The sequence below is a fragment of the Micropterus salmoides genome, unplaced genomic scaffold (genome assembly GCF_014851395.1).
Source record: "Micropterus salmoides isolate LMB-PRFRI ecotype aquatic unplaced genomic scaffold, ASM1485139v1 Ms_hic_scaffold_2, whole genome shotgun sequence".
NCBI classification, from domain to species: Eukaryota; Metazoa; Chordata; class Actinopteri; order Centrarchiformes; family Centrarchidae; genus Micropterus; species Micropterus salmoides.
Genome location: NW_024041150.1, coordinates 30501342 through 30521312, shown reverse-complemented (window position 1 = coordinate 30521312; position 19971 = coordinate 30501342). Strand labels below are relative to the sequence as shown.

The window sequence follows — 19971 nt, the reverse complement described above, 5'->3', positions numbered from 1 at the left end:
CCCTGACCTATCGAGGCACGGACTCCACTAGATCTCTGAAGGTGTGCTGGGGCACCAAGACATTAGCAGCAGATCCTTTAAGTCCTGTAATTTGCGCGCGGGGGGGCTCCATGATGGGTCGGACTTGTTTGTCCAGCACATTGCACAGATGTTCGATTGGCTTGAGATTTGGGGAATTTGGAGACCAAGTTAACACCTTGAACTCGTCGTGCCTCTCAAAACCATTACTGAACCATATTTGCTCTATAGTGCATTATCCTGCTGAAAGAGGCCACTACAATCAGGGAATAGCGTTTCCATGGAATGGTGTACGTTTTCTGCAACAGTGCTGAGGAAGGTGGTACGTGTCCAAGACTAAATACAGATAAAATACCAATCTGGTGCATTATAGTATAACAGCCCTGCAATTAATTATGTGGCTTGGCAGCTTCTAATGTTTTGGACCCTAACAGACTTATAACTTTAAACTGGTGTTTCCAAAGACACACGGCCAGTAAGAGCTTCTGTCTGGGATGCTGAGGAGGGTAAAAACAAATACATTTGGATTTGGCGTATTTATCTGTTTGTGAGCCATGCAAGATGTTAAAGAATAAGTTAATATGTTTTCATGTCCATCTTGACACAATACTGATATGCACATGTACAATGAAAGAGGCTAAATCATCTTCCAAAGGTAGTTTTTAGTACGAAATTCTCATTTTGTGTTTCCATGAAAAGTGTTTTGTTGCTGAGCAGCAATAAAGGGATAGGTGTGAGAAAGAGGCAATTTGAATGTAAACACAAGTAGGCTATATAATATTTTAAGACACCCTCAAAAAATATAAACCTATCATTTAAAATACATAAATACAAAAAGAATAAATGTTGCAAACAATATAGATTTTTTGTTTGGAAATTTTATTTTGAAATTGTAACTCATTCCAGTCATTTCCGCTTGCGGCCTTAGATTTTTTCATCACCAGCAAAGTGTCCATGGTTGACAGAAAGAAGTTAATTTCCTTTAGAATAGTTGTAATTTATTATATTTATTAAGCAGACAAAAAGAAAAGACCCTTGTGCAACATACTATTAGTGGACTGTTCATCAGTAACAGCAACAAGGACAGTAAGATTGTATGATCTATAAGATATACAATGTAGTAAATGGGTAGTGATTCTGGACACATCCTCTGTGTGTGCGTGTGTTCATTCCATATTCTCAAGATTTTTAATGATTTTTATTTGTTTTATCTTGATTTCTGATGATCAGTTCTTAAATTCCCCAGTTAACAATCTAAATATAGTGTACCTGCAGAGATGGCTGACAAATGAAAAGGAAGCAGAGCAGCATATTAAATGCAGATGCTTCCATAAGGGCACGTTAAATTATATAAGTAATTGATGGCTCATGTGCTAAGGCCCAGATCTCAACTCAACTTGACATTTACAGGAGATTATGGAGCGAGATGTTAGACAGTGCTCTCCACCACCATCATCAAAACACCAAACAAGGTAATATCGTTTGGAAGAATTGTTTTCATCCCTTTCGTAGAAATTTGTAGATTTTATGCTAAGGTGTGATGAAGCTGTTCTGGAGACTCAGCCAACCCAGAACAGCTCATCAAAACCTCTTTGGCTTGTATCAGTTTGTGGCTCCAGCTGAGTAACACTGAGAGGTCCTATAGTCCTCCTCTTTCTCTGCTTTCACTGGCAGGTGAAGATGATCTTGATGACAGTGAAGCAAGTAACTGCATTGGTTTTTACTTATTTCACATATTAGACTTATTTAGCTTTTTCCCTGGCAATTCATTTCATATTTATTTTCCATGTATTCCCATTCCAACAGCAATCAATAAATAACAAGCACGGCCAATCATTTCATTCTGTACAAATTGTCTCAAAACATGCAACCCTGTTAGACAGGATTCACTGGCAGTAAAAAGTGAGGACGTTCTGCTGGTTTCCTCGTATCAGCACCACGGGGCAGTGGAGGCCATAGGTCAAAGTATCCAGCCAGGCCATGTACAGAGCACTGGGGCAGTCATTGTGTGGCACAGGAAGGCTCCTGGATAAAACCATCACATTTACATGAACATAAGAAAACAGCACAACAAGAACAAATATCAATATAATATTAATACACATCAGATTAGTGCATACTGTCATTTGCAGTGAACCCAGATAGAGCTAGTCCCCCTCATGTCTTTGTTAGGTCTGAATCACACTGCCATAGAAGTAAGAACATGGTCTGGGGACTCTATTTTCTATGTGGACATCAGGCAATGTATTGTTTTCATTCTGTGTTACATTGAGACACTGGCCCATTGACACTGACAAGTTAAATGATCATTACCATCTCCCTGCAAGTCAGGATCTCAAACACAAATATGGCAGGTACCTGTCATATTCTGACCTGAACTGATCATTTAAACAATGTACTCACACAAGCACGAGAGCAGCATGTTGGGAATTCCTCCGGATGATTTCATTCAGCCTCACTTTTCTCTCAGACTGTAAGAGGGAGGAAATAAAAGTAAGTTTGTTCACTGATGGGCCTCATACACAGAGACATTTGAGTTTATTCACACATAAACAGACAGACCTTAAGCTTGAAAGCCTCAAACTCTTTGTCTGATATTTTCCACTGGCTGCTTTGTTTCAGTTCCTGAACTGAGACACTTTCCTGCTGTTCATCATATAGCCTGAAGGGGGCGACACTGTCCACAAACCGACTCAGACTGCAGAAGCAGGAAGAACAGAAGCACAGAAATCAGTGTGCAGTTAAGGACAGAGAAAAAAAATACAAAAGTCTAGTCTGTGAAGATTCAAAAACCAATAATATTTGCAAAATATTATCTTAATTTAAATAGTTTGAATATGGCAATTTCTCTACAGTAAGTAAGATTATGAAAAGTTTTGGTGAAATTCCCAGGGCTGTCGTTTGTTTTTAATAGTTATTTTTTCTTTTTAAAACATTTGTATGTGATTATATTGTTTGTGTGGACAAACATGGGGGTGACCTCTTGGATAGAGTCAGAAAATTTCAAATATTGCAGTGGTAGCTTTAATGTTTTGTAATTTGTTCATTCAAAATAAAACTACACCTAAAACTTGGGTTTCTGCAAGGTAGCGAAAATGACAGCCTGTTGTTATAGACTGATCACTTCCTGTGTCCGTACAGCTGATCCGTTTTCAGTGTATGTTGTGACTTCTGACAGTGAATGTGAAGGTTTTGTGGACATACTTCTTGGCATTTGGACGCCTCTCACTGTCCGTCATGACGGTAACATCGTTGAAATCCAAACGAAACCTCTTCAGCAGAGCTATCATCCTAAACAAAACAAAAGTCTATATGAACATCAGTTTCCACAGACCAGCATCCACCAGATTGTATTCTGCAACAGAAGTGTCCATGAACTGGAGTGAGAAATCTGAAATCTTTATGTATTGTACAAAATACTCCAGACTACATCTACCAACTTACAATCTTATAAAACTCCATGAATAAATGCATAAGATTTGATATAAAACCATTTGGTTTAAAAAAGATCATTACAAGCCCCGATTAAATTATTCTCTGGACTGCAGATCTTCACAAAAATGTCAAAGTTGTAAACAAGATACTGAACTGTATACCTATTTCCTTAATTTACTTCTTTCTTCTCCTCCATTACTTGAGTCTATATATAGTCTTGGTGTTTAAATCCAAGTATTGTGCAATGTGAATTATTTTTGCAGCTCAGAAAAAGTGAAAAAACTACACGGGTACCAGGATGGACCATAAACCTGTGGGAAATTTTTACTTATTATTTTTCATTATTATCCACTTATTGGTAAAACAGAGAAAACTCACTCATTGCGGCCTTCCTCCATGTTTTGCTGATCTCCCACAATGAAGACTCTGATCTTACAGCGGTGCCAGCGTTTCCTCCTGGTGAGCAGGTAAGGCACCAGCAGAGTCAGACCTTCAAAGACAAGACGAAGAAGAGATATTGTCATGGTTCTGAGTTTTGAGTTTGGTATTCCCTGTTTTATTTTTTACACCCTTCCTCTTGTGTCTGTGTTCACTTCACTTCCTCTTATTTTGTTTCCCCCACTTGTGTGCTTGTTTAGTTCTCTCTGATTGTTTCCACCTGTATCTTGCAATCACCTCGCTCCTTCTTTGTATATTTAAGTCAGTGTTCTTCCATTGTTAGTTGTTGGATTGTCTTCGGGAGTTTGTCAAGTGTGCCGGCCAGTCCTCAGTGTTTCCTACCTGTGTTATTGATGTCTTTGTGGATTGTTGAACTTTGGATTATTGCCTGTGCTGTTTGGATTTTTGTTTCATCTAACCTCTTTGTGCTCACCTCCATCATCAGCTATCCAGTAGATGTCGATGGTCTTCTTCCCCTGGTCGTTCTGAAACACTGTCTTAATCTGATCACTGTCGCCTTTATCGAAGATGTTGACAACTGTAACAGCAGGAGGAGGAAGAGTTAGGTGCACAGGCAATAATTATATATTTACTGAGTAATATAGGCACAACAAACAAAGTAATAATGCACTATGAGATGTCCAAATATAGAGAATAACTAACACATGAGGTGGTGACATAGTGAGAACAGAGCAGCATAGGGTTAAACGTACATTGTACATTAAACATTCTAGTCAAAAATGTAACATAATGTACATTTTTAAAAGTGGGAGCTGGAGCTAAAAACCTTTTTCTATTTACAGGTTGATGTAGATAAATGGTACCAGTGATCCTTCAGGAGTGAATGCAGGTAAATATAACGTCCCCTACACATTTAAGTCTAATTTGTATGTGTGCATAAAAGTAAGTGCTCACCTGAATCCCTTTCTGGAGACTGCTGGTCGTCATTTTCAACAGGTTCATCAGGCTCAAAGCCCTCATTCACTGGAAGACAGACGTTACATCCTTCAACATAGCTGTTTTAGTTGCATATTATACAAATGAGTCACGTTGTAGGAAAGCACACGGATAATAAAGTCTGGATTCCCAACCTTCAAAATCAAACTGGTCAGAGATATCCAGCCCGTCCATCATCCTCAAGATACATAAACAGTAGTTGGAGTCGAAGGTATCACTAGAGAAAAAGCCAAGTAAGAAAAGAAGAGTAACTTATGATGAGTGTTTTAAAGCTAGCTATGCTAACATAGATTGTTGTATTAATACCATTTGTTCTTACTGCGCCGGTAACTGCACAGACTGGATTGTATATTCCCACTTTTGACACATTGTCAACAACTTATTTTGTTAAGGCAGCATTACACACTCAGCTACCAGTTCATTTTATTATATTATTATTATTATTATTATTATTAAGTGGTTAAAACTAATGCAGTCTTACACAAGAGTTCTGCAATAAATCCTACCTTCATGAAGCTCATAATAATCAGTTTATGTTGAAACTGTTATAGAGAGGTGTTGATTTGATGTAGTCTGTGGCATGACTGACATGCATCTCTATTATTTTGTCAACCCCATTTATATCAATGAGGTTAATCTCAATAACAGATAAACCCCTCTTGTAATGCAATACAGTCTGACAGCACCACAAAGGTGGTCTGTTGCAGGACTGTTGTAGACTGCATTAGTTTAAACTGCCAGCTTATTGGAAGTCTCTCACAGCCTTACTCTTAGCTTAGCAATGTATTTTTAAAAGTTGCAGTATTTCCTCGCAACAGAGAGCTGTGTAACCTTTCATTGCCAGTAAAACCGAGAAAGTTTTTCTTCTGTTTCTTTAACCACACTTACTATATGGTGTTGGTATAATCTTCAATGCTTTCAGGAGAACTGTCCCCCCAGTTTGCCTTGAAGCCCAGAACCAGAGTGTTGGGCTTCAGCTTGCCAAGACCAGAAGCCTTGAAGAAAATGTCAAATCAGAACAAAAAGTTTAGTTTCATAAAATACAAATAAAAACACACCGTAAGTACACATACTGCATCCCAGGATAATCAAACGCTCTATTGAAAGTAATGTTTAGGACCAAATATAAAGTAGTAAGTGTCCTAACAAACAAATTAGAAGTGATGTAAATACAAAAAGAAATGCAGATCCATCTGTGGGCATTGAGACAAACTATTTACCAACAACCAAAATTGTGAGAAGGAGATAGTAGAACATGTTTAACAGGTTGTCATCCTGCAAATTTTTGTGTGCAATTGAAGCTGTAGTTACTTCCCACAGACAAACACATGCAGCTTCTCAAATAAGAGATGTTTTACCTGTAGCAAGTGTCGAGCACCAACTCTGAGGCTGTCGGCGGTGAAAGCAGTATAAAAGGAGCGCACCTTCCTCTTGTTCATCCACTTCACCAACCAATCTGTGGCATCTTGCTGCCGAGTCTGCCTGTCCTTTTCCTAGAGGAGTCGGGAATCCAGTGATCTCTTTAAATTACTTAATGAAAGACAAAAGAGAGCTAAAGCCATTCACCCTGATGAGTAAAACATGGCTGAAGAAAAGAGACTGTAAAGGTATTAACGATTAGATTGCTTCTGTAATACAAAGATATATTAATCTCTCTTATTTTCCTTTTGAGAACAACATTATTGAGACTGACCATGATTATATCTCCACAGATCATGAGGCTTATATGCTTTGTGAAAGAACCAACAAAGTCCACGAGAGCTGGTCGCTGGTTTGGTGGCCCAGTCAGGACGAGACATTGTGGTCTGAAAGAACACATCGGAGGACACAGATAAGGGTCAACAGGCACGCAATACTATCACCATTGATAATCACTTTTAAATGATAAAATGTAAATACAGTACTATTCCACTAAATAAGAAGTATGAGATCAAATTCCAGTTACAAAATAGATAAGACAAATACCATTAGAGAGAAGTCTATATACAGTGGTATATAGTGGTGCTTATATACCAACGCTGCACTCACTGTTGATGAGGTAACATTGGCACTCACTCACATTGTAACACATGTTCTCATACAAACATCAGCTGACATGTGATGGGAGGGTTATCGATAGATAATATGAGATGTCTATTCGCTCACCTAAAATTCTTGACATGATCCTCGACACCAGACAAAGAGACAGAGTATGACAAAGCCATGTTGTATGTACCCGCCTGGACTGATGAACCCCAGTTTACCTCTGTGGATGTCAAAACAACACACAAGTGAGGTGACTATGAAAAAAAATCTGAGAAACAAAACTAACAGAGGGAGAAAAATCATACAGAATTTTTCCACTCTAATCTAGGCCGCTTTGGTCTTATTGGAACACAGCTGCATTTCAAAACATATAATTTGTTTCAGACTCACTTGGCTTGTTGTAGTTGACGTATCCAAACAGGAAGAAGATGATACAGAAGGTGAGGAGAGCAGCCCACCAGGTAAACAGGAACATCAGCACCACAGAGATGACTGCTCCAAACAAAGCTGACCACTTACTGTAGTAGTGAAATGACGGCCTCCAACCTCAAGGGGGCGACAATGAGAAATAGAGGATTTTCATTTGGCATATAACACATAACCTCTACTCTCACATAGCCACTCCTATGTCCAATATAGCGGGCAAAGGGCAAATGGCTGTGTCTGGTCATTCAATGGCCCAATCTCAATGTCCTCCCTAAGACTTAACTGACATCACTTGGTAAGTGATTGAGTGCAAGACTCAAAATGCTATGCTGAACAGGACAGCACATTGCGACATTATCACATTACCTTGACAACATGTTGCACACTTTTTATTTTATGTTTTTTACTTTCCAATTGTGTGATTTATATGTCTTGCAGGCTCTCACCCTACAGAGTGGATGAGAGGTAATAGTGAATAATAATCTATATTTGTCAATAATCAATGCAATAACCAATATTGTTGTCAAAACAGCATCATTAAGCAAAGACTAAAATGTTAGAATAGTTAAATAAACTAGGTGTGTAATAAGGTGACTGCAATATTCTGATATAATGAGTTCTATGTACCATCTTAAGTCCATGTAAACTTTTTTTTCTAACCATGTTAACGTCAGTTTTTTTTTCCTTCCATGCTTGTTTGTTTACCGCTTTTCTTCGTCTCTAACTCCTATCTTTTACGTTACAATGCTATGAATTCTGGGAAACAGATACGGCCTCACAGACTTACTGGAAACGCACCTCAATGTCTGTGAGTCTGTGAGGTTGGACATTGAGCCACTAACTTTGCATTTCAACACATGCTGAAAAACTTGTAGACAGAATTTGGACAAAAACCAACAGGCTGATTTCTTAAACCCAAATTTCATATGATTTAATGTTTGGAAGAAAACTTTACTTTTAACTGTCCTTCTTGTGATGATGAAATTCAGATACAGATAGAGCTGTTTCTCAATCAGCTTCCATAATTATTACATAATGACTTTGCAAGATTAGTCTAAAACAAACTAAACTTCTGTAATTACAGGAATGTACAAGGAAGAACATTTTCATTCACTAGGATCTAATCTCTGATCTGATCAGTGAAGGCGGAACAACTTAGGAAGGAGGCTGGAGAGCATGTGTGGCTCAGCAAAGTGATCGACTTTGATGCAAGACACTGCAGTTTGTTTCCTATTTCCTTTCAACACTCACTTTTAACTATGACCACAAAGTTTCTGTGAGCCTAAACTTTAGTCATAGCGGTGACTGCACAGGAAAGTTCATATGGGTCATTTTGGAAAGTGATGACAAAGCAATTTTGTCATTTAGTCTGGATGACTTATGCATTGTAGTGTAGGTAACTCACCAGGGGAGTTGGTGATAGATGCGTGAAAGCAGCTGAAGTTGATGAGGCAGTAGGAACACAGGAAGAAGTTGGAGATCAAGGCTGCGATAGTGTTCAGCTCAGCTGTAACGAAACAGGAGAGAGAGAAATCAAAGACACATTACAAATCCAGAACTGGATATTGGTAATCACAAACGTATGAAAACTCATTCAACTGTTTTCTCTTTACTTTAATATTGAATTGTTTCAACAAGAACAAAAACAGCTCTTTGTGAAAAGATTAGCACATAACAAGAAAGAAATAATTCCAATAATAAAACAGCGACAGCATTAAAGCACACCCACCAATGAGAACAAAGGCCACAGCAATGATGGAGCAGAGTAAATAGGCCCGGCGCGGCTCATCATTTTTCCCATAACCCTTTGCAAAGAATCCAATGTACGGGTATATGTTGTCTCTGCACAGACACTGGAAGACAAGGCAGAAAACATAAAATGCGCATCATGTTAGTCTTCACTACATTTATACATTCTTTTATTCCATTATATGCTTCATGCTATTTTCTTATTTATTATTATTGATATTTACAAACTATTAACATGGCAGAGCTCTCATGGACGGTGGTGTCATTTGTCTTAACCAATCCTTGTTCAAAATGTGGAAAGCCAGCCACTGTTCTGAAGGTGGGACAGAATGTTCACAGTCTGCCCGAACCATAAAAAGGCTACATGAGTATGAGGGTATGAGTATGGGACACGACAACCTTCACCCACCAAGAACTAGAGGAAGGTTTATTCTGAAAGATTAATGGACTTGCAGAGCACTTTTGGAAGAACATGAAAACAACACTCACAAACAGATTTTTCCAGCCAATAAGGCTCCCCTGGGCAACCTCACACCTACATGCTAAACTGAAATTTTTACCACTATAAAGAAACTATTTGACCACTTTTGCTCTTGTTCCAGACAAGAAACTGACCCATCTCAACTCTATATGGCATGGAGGTTTGTTATAGTGACCTAATCAAGGACTGAGTGGAAATTTATCCTTCTGTTTACTCTATCTCTCACACACACAAGCCAAAGTCTATAACCCCCTTTCTGCTTCACATCTTGTAAAAAAAGAGATAACAATCACCAGACATGGACCATAAACTCTAGTGTGTTTCTCTCGTTAACAGTCCAAATTTTGTACGGTCTAAAAGTAAAGTAGTAAAGGAGTTCCAATTACATTGAAACTAACCTAATTCTACAGTAGTGCATCTAGAGGTCAAAAGATAATTTGACTCTTCATACCATACAAAAGTAATTAAAATCTGTGATTTATATTAACCTGGGTAGTCTTTCTCCTGTACGGAAGACCTAAGCGGCCCTCCATTCAAATATTTATTTTACACCGTTTTCTCATGATAACAGGATCATTTTCTCGTGATCTCGAAATAACAAACCATAGCTAAATACAGGGGTCGGCCGGTGTGTTTCTTTAGGAGTTCTATATAGTGTGACTGGTTAGCTCAGATGTAAGAGTGCAGGATTTATAATCCAAGGATTGCAGTTTTGACTCTTGATAACATTTCTTTTCTTCTTTTGTGTGTTTTTTTTTATTATCCTCTTCAACAAAGTTGTTATGAAGAGATTCAGGGGAATCCAATCACACATTTCCTGGCGGCTATTTCAAAGGTTCTGAAATAGCCGTCATGAAATATGTAACCTTAAATGGATTCCCCTGAATGAGAAGCACAGGAATTTCCTCTGACTGTTAATGATGGGGAAAAGAAAAGTCCATAGGTTTGATGGATGTGGACCAATCGCCAGTCTCTTCAAGAGGATTTTGATAAAAAAGTTTGTCTTCCATGAGGATCAAACCCACAAGACCAAGTGTCCTGTGCTCTACCAACTGAGCTAACCACTGATACATGTAGTGAACTTAACATTAAACCACTGTTAAACTACTGTTTTGTTATCTCGAGATCACAGGAAAATTATCCCGTTATCACAGGCAAACAACAGTCGTTATCTCAGGTAAAAAAAAAGTTTGAATCAATGGCCACTTAGGGCTTCCGTACTCTTGTTTCTTGTTCACGTCATCTTTCTTTTCTAGATTAGTAAAAGTTGCTGTATGTGTAGCAGCTAGATAGTTAGAATTCTAGCTAAAAGTATTATCACCATTACATGTTGTGACCAGTCATCGTCGTGTAAGGTTAAAAGCCTGCATTAAAACCTGTGCAGTTAACTTTGCTTTAGTTTGTTTAGTTAATCACTTTCCCCTTTTCTTTATTAAGAATATTAAAATTTAGGTTTGACCACAAGAAGTAATTAAGTATGCTATGAGTCAGAATAGTTTTTAAGACTTGATTTTATTTTATTTTATTTTTAATTATGTTGTGAATGTCTAGGAACTAGAATAAGTTTTCCCTCTCTCTTATCATTAGAAATTACATTTTACAACTGTAAGGATACTCAGAATGTCTTGACTTTAAGAATACTTTAATCAATGAGACCAAAGATATTTGCAGATACAGAAATTAATGATTTAATTACCGTTTATACAGTTCTGTGTTTTTGGTCATTGTGGAAGGAGTAATGTGACTAAATGCATGTAATATAGACACAAAACACATTACGGTTAAAATCCCAAGAGTCAAAATACACAGCAAGTCACTTAACCACAGTTTTATGCCCCAGAGAGAGGTCAAATCATAGAAACGATCTCCTTTGTCTCACTCTCTTTTTTAAAAACTCCTACCTCAAACAGCTCTTGAGCTTTCAAAACTTGCGCATGAGGACACCATCCTTAAGATTCCTTCTCCATCTTCTTATTTTACTTTATCTATCTTCAAAGTTTTATTTCTGTTTTTCCCTTGAAGCCTTTGTGTAATTTTGTCTATCTTGCTTGGTATTAGTTTTTAAACGACTCCCGTCTACTGAAAAGCACGCATGTGGTTGGCAACTGTCCTAAACATCTTGCTGTGCTGTCTAAAAGCTGGAATAATAGAGAATAAAATGTGTAACTTCCCCACTTATCAAAGCTAATTGTTTATTAATGTTACATTTATTGTTTTTTTTTAAATACAGAATTGTATAATTTTTTGCTAGTAAAAGTACAATTTAGCTTAACATCAGGGTGTGGCTGTGGTTTCTCACCTGAAAGATTTTAGGGGCGGACACAAGGAAGCCGAGGGCAGACGATAAGCTGGCTGCAAAGATACCGGCAGTAATGAGGTAGTAGAAACCTGAGATTTGGCCCAGTACCTGGTTGGAATAGTCATCAATAGGAAGGAGTATTTACATTATCACATGTCTTAAACAGTCATGAATACAGGATTTGAGTTTTTGATTTAAAAAAAGCCACCTTTTTATTCCATGATGATTAAAGGCCTTCTAGAGTGAATGATACCTTTAAGTTGTTGGCCAGGCCATATTCACAAGACTGTGACTGGATGCACTCTGTGAAGTTCCAGCCTAGGTTACATGACAGACCCACACAGTCGTCAGTGATGTTTCCAGTCAGGATGTCAGTGATGTTACCAGAGGCATCCCGCACCACACACGATGCTGGAGGTGAATGAAGATGTAAATAATATACTCATAATGTAATGTGACATTTCATACTGCAATTTCAGCAAACTAAACATTTTTGTGCAGGTTTGTAGTGATACGGCATCAAGTATTTGTGCTTCTATTCTGGACCAGTACATCAAAGACAGAGACCGACTGATTAGCTCCCCCAGGCTAGACGAAAACTACATTCCAGACTGACTTTATTTGCAATTAAAAGCTGTTTCATCACTCCGAAACTGTGAAAGGGCCAGTTTTAACACTTTGCTGACTGATAAAACCGTCTGTAACTCCTCCATGACCTAGGTGTTGTTCATGATAACGAGAATTAACAACTAAGCTGGGATCATAAAGACACTATGAAACTCACCCACAACCACACACACACACACACACACACACATACACACAGACAGCTAACAAGCTCTCTCTTTCACACCGCGTTGAAGAGATGATAAAATCAACAGATGCAGACAATTCTGAGGGGCATTCCTGTAAAAGAAAGACTGAGCCAAACTTTGCTCTTTACTGTTCCTCTATGACTGTAATCAAAAAATGGAACTTGGCAGCACACACAGTAGCTCTGCTTTAATCTAGAGGTAATTTCCCTCCCCACCTTGAAAAAGTCTTAGATACAAACCAAAGACACTTTTAGTCACTCTCTGCCATTTTGACCTACTACATTTTTGCTCTTCACCAAGAGGAACTATTTCGCCTACTATATGTACAGTCTAACGCCTGCTGGAAACTGTTTCTGTAATAAGACTTTCTCAGCTGCTACCAATGACAATCCGAGAAACCACCATGACCAATCCACTGTCTAATCTGACCAACTCCATTATCACTGTGTTCCCGTGGACATTGTCCCTCTGAAAGCTGTACAGTTTGTGGCCCATGAAAGGATCTCGCTGACAAAGCTGCAAAACAGTATGGCCAACTACCCGTAGCTTGTGATCAGAAGTTGATGTCAAGTAGCTCTGACATTTAGATTTAGATCATATAGAAATTAGACCCATAACCAAAGTCCAGTCGTCCTACCTGATACCTGAAACAAATTACTCCTTTTTACTATTGCCAAACAGAACAATAACCTAAAAATTGCTTACTGTTTAATCTTGATCTTAGCATTATAATTATTATTCATACCACAATTATTTGACTTTATTCACTTGTAAAATCCTTAGGTAGTAATTAAATGTTTTTCAAATATCACTAAGTCTTATCTGTGAGTATTGTTTTAAACAGAAATGCACAACATTTGAGTCTACCTGGATTAGTGCTGACTTATTTGGGAAACTTAAAAAAAAATAATTTAAGCATGTTGAGTTTGGGTACATTATCCACAAGGATGTTTTACATCCAAACTGTGGACCCATAAAGATCTCTAATAAATTATGTCAGATCCCTCCCTTTTATTATATTTTTTACTATTTTGGGGTCATCAACCATCTCACGCTCATGCAGTACACTGATGACACTGCCCTTAAATGAGTGATAAATACTCAGGCTCAATGCCCTCAGGCTCTCCCTCCAAACTATCGAGCATTTCAAATAATCTCTAGCAGTTTAGATAATTAAACCAATGAGAAGCAAATCCACACAAAATATGTAATGTTGTTGCTTACCAACAGTTACAGAAATTAGTAGATAGCTCACTGTAGTCCAGAAAATGGCTGATAGTGTGCCTTTGGGGATAGCAGTAGCAGGGTCCTGCAAAAGGAAATACACAAGTCAACATCGTGGTGGTTGTTATGTAAGAAGTGTGCCTCTGCTTTCTTTCTCTTTATACTTTAAGGTCTCCAGAGATGTTGGCTCCAGACAGGATGCCGGTGGTGGAGGGGAAGAAAATGGCAAACATCTGGAAAAAGCTGCCTTCAGGTCCTCTCCAGTCTGGTTTTAGGTTCGATATGAATATCTCACCTGGTGACAGGCAACAAAAAACCCTATGGTTAGGGAATGTGTGTCATCATGGCTACAATAATAACCACATGGTTACGGTTACGGAACGATCATGGTCGTGCATAAAATGTTTTGTTGACTCGACATCGACCCATCCACTCCACAGTCCACCCCAACCTCCTCCCAAGGTTGTTCTATAAAAATCTAAGGAGGACATATACGTATGTCCTCCTTTTCTCTTGTTATAAGTACTACCGCTGCTTAAATGCTTTGTCATTTGAACGTACATACATGTCATTTTGGGGCGCTTTCTGACAAGACTGATTCTGTTGTTCTTCTCGGGAGGATAGTCCCTTACTTTTCTGGTCAAATACTTTTTTTGTTCCAGGCATTGTTGCAAGCATTTTGTCACTGAGAACCTGTTTGACATTATCAGTGAAAAAAAATCCAGATTGTTTCTGTGGGAGTAAATTAGGTAAAACTGATTTTTATCACAGACGTTATGCACTCACACAAATGAAAATAGGGACTGTATAAAAAACCTGTTCAAACAACGTGAAACTACAGAAAGTTTGAGCTGTAAAAATATTTTTTGGAAATCCTATTTCAAAACCCTGATTTTTCTCAGCAGATTGTCTTGGTTGAAATATTCAAAATATGTGCACTTTATTTATTTTTCAATTAATACATCAATACAGTGATCCCTACATCAAGTTACAGTCACTGCATTTCTGTACTATTCCGCCTGGCTTTGCCTTCCCTACACACAAAGCAATCTCTGTCCCGGCTGTTAACACCACGACGGTGGAACAAACTACCACATGCCATCAGAGCAGGGGCGTCCCTCTCTAACTTCAAGAAGCTCTTGAAAACTCATCTCTTCCAAGAAAATTTCCTTTTATAACACCTCTAACTCCGAACCTCTAACATGCACTTCCTATGCTCTTCTTCTATCCCCTTACAATTATCTTGTATTGATTGCACTTTTTGTTACCTCTTCCCTAGTATTTACCCCATTTATGCCATATGTGCTATTAGCTCTTCATCCATCCATCCATTGTCAACCGCTTATCCTGCGTACAATGTCGCGGGGGGCTGGAGCCTATCCCAGCTGACTTCGGGCGAAAGGCGGGGTACACCCTGGACAGGTCGTCAGTCCATCGCAGGGGCTATTAGCTCTTACTAGTATTTAATAGTGCTCTTCCTAGTATGTATTGTCAGTTGTAAATCTCGTGCTGGATCTGATGCTCTGTTGATGGTTGTTTGTTATTCCTCAAATGTAAGTCACTGGGTAAAAGCGTCTGCCAAATGAGTAAATGTAAATGTAACCATGTAAATGTATTAAAAATGCACTAATTCCTTGTAGGAAGCCTGAACTCACTGCGGTATCCAAAGATGCCCTGGGCCTGTTTCTCTGGACTGGGAGGGATGATTGTGCCCACGAAGTAGTTGGCAAATGAGACCATGATAACTGCAAAGAACAAAATCTGGGTCTGAGAGACAGAGATAATATGAGAGAGAAGAAAAAATACATGATAAAGAGAAAATGTTAGGAAGAGATGTATTGGCCAAATCCAGCAAATAAAGCGAGATGTTTCAGGTTGTAGTCACCTTGGACTCCCACTCCATTCCAGCCAATGTGATCAACAGAAGAACAGCCACCGTGATCACGCCCACAATACGGACGTCATTGACTGGGTCGACTATGACGACACCAAACTCCTACATTAACACAACCAAATTATTCACATGAGAAACATAACAAGAAACCAAACATATATGTGTATGTATTTAGATAATGTTTTGTGGAGACATTAGAGTCAGCTTTGCTTAACAGGTGAAATTATATTAAGTCATAGGCTTAATTTAATTTGACCTGTTATAATTGGACAAATAAAACTAGACAGTTTACAAAGGAAGAAATACATATGTTATTCGCAAGAGTGCCTTTAAAAATTAAAGCCAAATTTCATGATTTAAAATGAAAAACTTTCAGTAGAGAGCTAAAATAGTTAATTGAAAACAACATCTGTGTAGCGTTGGGGATTATCTATATATCTATATTGTCAGGGATTATGCAAAACACATTTTTATAAATATATCTTTAGAAAGTTAAAGTATAATAAGTACCTGCATTAGATCACGGACCGTCTCTGCAAAGCCAACAGTGTGGAGGGCACAGGCTAGGGCATTTGCGAAGGAAAAGACTACCCCAATTGGCCCGCCAATTTCAGGACCCAGGGAGCGTGACATCATGAAATACGCCCCACCTGATGTTCAACCACAAAAAGAATGACATAGAGATCATGAAATACTGTAGATGATTGAAAAACAGAAACCATTAATGTACAAATACAAACTAATTTTGAGGAGATCTTATCAAGCTAAAAGAAAAAAATCTATTTTTAAATGTATGGTTTTGAGTGGGGCAGGAACATTTACAAAGCAATAAGTATCACCACAAACCTCCAAGCGCATGGCTTTGCACAAAGGAGGTCACTGACCTGATATCACCCTCCCGTTGGTGGCGATAGCAGAGATGGAGAGGGCACTTATCGAGGTCACCGTCACAGACATCAGGATAATAAGCCAGGTCAACACTGAGATAAGATGAATGAAGGTATTCATCATTTCTATGATAGCATATCCATATTGTTCTGTTATTTATTTCAAGGCCTACTTCTCCATCTCAGCTAGAGAAATGTCCTCGTGTACAGGCACAGTAACACTGATTGGCATCAAGTATGACTTTCAAGGCGCATTTGAACTTGTATTTGCTATGATTGTGCAATGGTTCTACCCATTATGTGTTTCAGGAAATTAACACTTATTTTGCCTTAACTTTGGGTAACCATAGACTGTATAGGTGTAACCTGTACCTGACATAAAGCTCTACCAGTAATGTGCACACACCATTCTCATGCAACATAATGTATAAAGGCAAATCAATTAAATTTGTTGAAAGTGAGAGCAAACAATGAAGTGTTACAGCCACAAAACGAAGGAACAAAGGACAAATGAATTCAGGGATGAATGAAGTGATAACTCACAAATGCCTGCCTGAGAAGTGATCCATGATAGGCGGAGAAACAGGATGACTCCCCAAATATTCAGCATGCAACGAATCTGCGACGAAAGTTTAATCACTAGATTGTTTCATATACCATGTGTTAAAACAATTTAAAGAACCAATGTATGAATCTCTCACCATGACTCCAGTCACCCAGCCAAATCTAACGGGAGCTTTTTCCTGCGGAGTTTGTGATTCTTCCTTATCGCTGTCTGTGACTGACAGGGTGGTAACTCCTGCGACTGTGGTGGTGTGTGCCACATCCAGCTCCTGAGAAAAACATTTTACACAAAAGAGGGAGAGAGAGACATTACAGTCATAACCTTGCCAGTCATCAGCTTCATAGGGTACAACATGAATACCTGATTGTAACCAATGAACACTGTAATCTTGTCAGCGGACTACCCAATATTTACACAACTAAAAATCTTTACTCTGTTTTGTTTTAAGGTTAGGATAATGAATCAAATTTAGCCCCGTCTCATGAGACGCACAAAGGTACCCTTTAGTCCCTGTATCAGACACACCAGGCTGCCAGAAGTGACTTATTGAAAGTTATAAGTTACAATACGTATTATGTCATGTAATGTGACAAATATATTTTTACCCACACTATGATCTTTTCGTTTTCTGAACCAAATAGTTGTGTTGCCTAAACCTAACCAAACTGCAACCATTTCACAAAGTTATCTATGTGTTAATAAAGCATCAGAGGTGGAAAACTTACCTCAAATGACCTGCGGAGAACCTCAAGAGATGGTCGGCTCCTCGTCTGCTGGCGTGGCAGTGTACTGGCATAATGATCCAGCTGGGGCACCAGGTCTAAGGTGCTGTAGAAGGAAGGTCTCTGCTGCTCCGTCTTTGAGCCCCGGTGCTCTGATGCGCTGGCGGATAATAGGTGCAAACAAAAGGGTTATTTTAAAAAACAAATACTGCAGTGAATGCTGCAGCTAATTTGTAATCGTCACGCTTAGCAGTTTCTTTACTGGCCACTCGATGTTGCTACATGCTGGATCTACCACGGTGATGTGAAGTTTGAGGTTTAATCAAGATGTTATTTGAATTCAGGCCAGGACCTTTATCGCACATTATCACTCTCTATCATTTTATTCATTTCATTTTGTTGTTTGAGTCAGCCTATAATGTAAGACAACCAGGAACTGCTGAAGTTAACATTTAGATAGAATTATAGCTAATTCTTAAATGTAGAATAAAGGATAGACCAGTTTTGCTGAAGTTGGGCCCAACTGAAAGAAAAACTGGACTCTAGCAGTTAACAATACAAACCTTGAATCCACGTCAGAGACAACGGCGGTTGGAGGAATTTGGAGGTTACCATCTTGTTGATGGATGCTGGTGTCAAAATGCTGTGAAGAGTATCTGGGAGGTCCTTCATCACTGGTTGAGAAGCGGGCCAACCAGCCACGCTTGGATGCTAACTGCCCCATCAGTCCTGTATGGGACTTTTTTTGGTATTTTTTTAAAGAGTGTACAAGATAGAGACATTGATGATCATTGATAAAAAATTATCAATTAACAGAAAAGTGAATTACACAGTTTATCAGACTCCCTCTTGAGCCACAAAAGCCTAAACACAACTATTTTCACACACACACAGTAATAATCCCCAAGACCTGTAAACGAACTTTGACTGCACTGATAAATTATCAGTGATAAATTATCAGTGCAGCTTTAAATACGCTGTAAAGATTCTTTACTGTCCATTATAGCTGGTTAATGTTTCTTTTCACTGGTAGCGATTCATACTTTTAAAAGGTGACTAATTGATTCAGCTTGTCTTTTCAATAAGATAATGAACTTGTCTACAATGCATGCACCTGCATTAGAAATAGTGTATGTGTACGTTTTGTTTTGTTTTAACCTGCTAGATAACTTTCAGGATAACAAGGCTTTTACTATGTGATATTTTTTATGAGATGTTTTTGTAAAGCTATTATTCATTTCCAGTGAGACCAACATAAATTAATGTTACAAATGACTGAAATTGTTTTTAACCTTCTATATTGGCCATAATGCTGTAATAAGCTCCAGCAAACTAATGATATAAGTCTGCTTTTGGTTTCTATAAACCTAAATACATTTCTGTGCACTACTGTTGAATCAGTTCCATTGATAAGTTAGTATTAATTACAAACATATTTACATTTAAATGCTGCAACATTTAGTAGAACATTTTAAGCAAAAACAAGTCTTAAGTACTTACTCTGGTGTCTTCTATGCCAGATGAAAACGCTCTCGTCAACAGATGAAATATGTTCCTTTTCTCATTTCACACTGCTACACTTTATATTTATACCTTCAGTGAGGTAGGGGTCATCCCCTCCACTCTTCCTTCCCTCCCTCCCACCCCCTCACACACACACACACACATACTCACACACACACACACACCTCAGCATAGTGTACACTGAAAAAAAATATAGATATGAATAATTTCATTACAGATAATTTTGTCCTTGCTGATGCATAATCTTGTAGCGTACTCCACATAGTCTGTCATTTGAAATAAAGCAAATGACTCAAACAAACACTCATGATTACAGGATAATTTCTACATTGACCATGAAACATTTTAACACACCTAAAGTATATTTTTACATATTTTTTCCCAAATTATTTGTAGTTTTCATTTTTCCATATCTAGTTTCTGTTGTGTCATGTTTCTGGCAGCAACAATGGCAAGTTTGACAGATATAAAAAGTGAAAGTTGAGTACAACTCTCAGTATAACGCATTGTCT

The 19971-nt window shown here is 38.3% G+C and overlaps 1 protein-coding gene across 1 annotated transcript; it reads right to left on the bottom strand.

Moving 5' to 3' along the window:
• Nucleotides 1-902: 902 nt before the first annotated feature.
• Nucleotides 903-19246, bottom strand: LOC119912124 (solute carrier family 12 member 3-like). The gene is made up of 27 exons (XM_038731139.1): nucleotides 18499-19246; nucleotides 17939-18095; nucleotides 17350-17481; nucleotides 17192-17267; nucleotides 16646-16741; nucleotides 16272-16411; nucleotides 15753-15863; nucleotides 15523-15634; nucleotides 14032-14162; nucleotides 13868-13952; nucleotides 12082-12239; nucleotides 11829-11936; nucleotides 9029-9152; nucleotides 8705-8806; nucleotides 7264-7419; nucleotides 6994-7093; nucleotides 6542-6653; nucleotides 6207-6341; nucleotides 5737-5843; nucleotides 4983-5065; nucleotides 4807-4875; nucleotides 4325-4429; nucleotides 3832-3943; nucleotides 3223-3309; nucleotides 2581-2716; nucleotides 2422-2489; nucleotides 903-2043 (listed from the first exon to the last, which is right to left on the bottom strand). Exons 1-27 carry the CDS (start codon nucleotides 18657-18659, stop codon nucleotides 1905-1907), a joined length of 3102 nt encoding a protein of 1033 aa, XP_038587067.1. The 5' UTR covers nucleotides 18660-19246; the 3' UTR covers nucleotides 903-1904.
• Between the last annotated feature and the right edge of the window lie 725 nt (nucleotides 19247-19971).

Excerpts from the sequence above, each read along its gene's own strand:
- LOC119912124 (XM_038731139.1), bottom strand. The coding sequence starts at position 18,659 with ATGGGGCAGTTAGCATCCAAGCGTGGCTGGTTGGCCCGCTTCTCAACC. Across the intron at positions 17,268-17,349 it reads GCTGGGTGACTGGAGTCATG|ATTCGTTGCATGCTGAATAT; the intron begins GTGAGAGATTCA and ends CTTTCGTCGCAG. Across the intron at positions 6,654-6,993 it reads GATCATGTCAAGAATTTTAG|ACCACAATGTCTCGTCCTGA; the intron begins GTGAGCGAATAG and ends GTGTTCTTTCAG.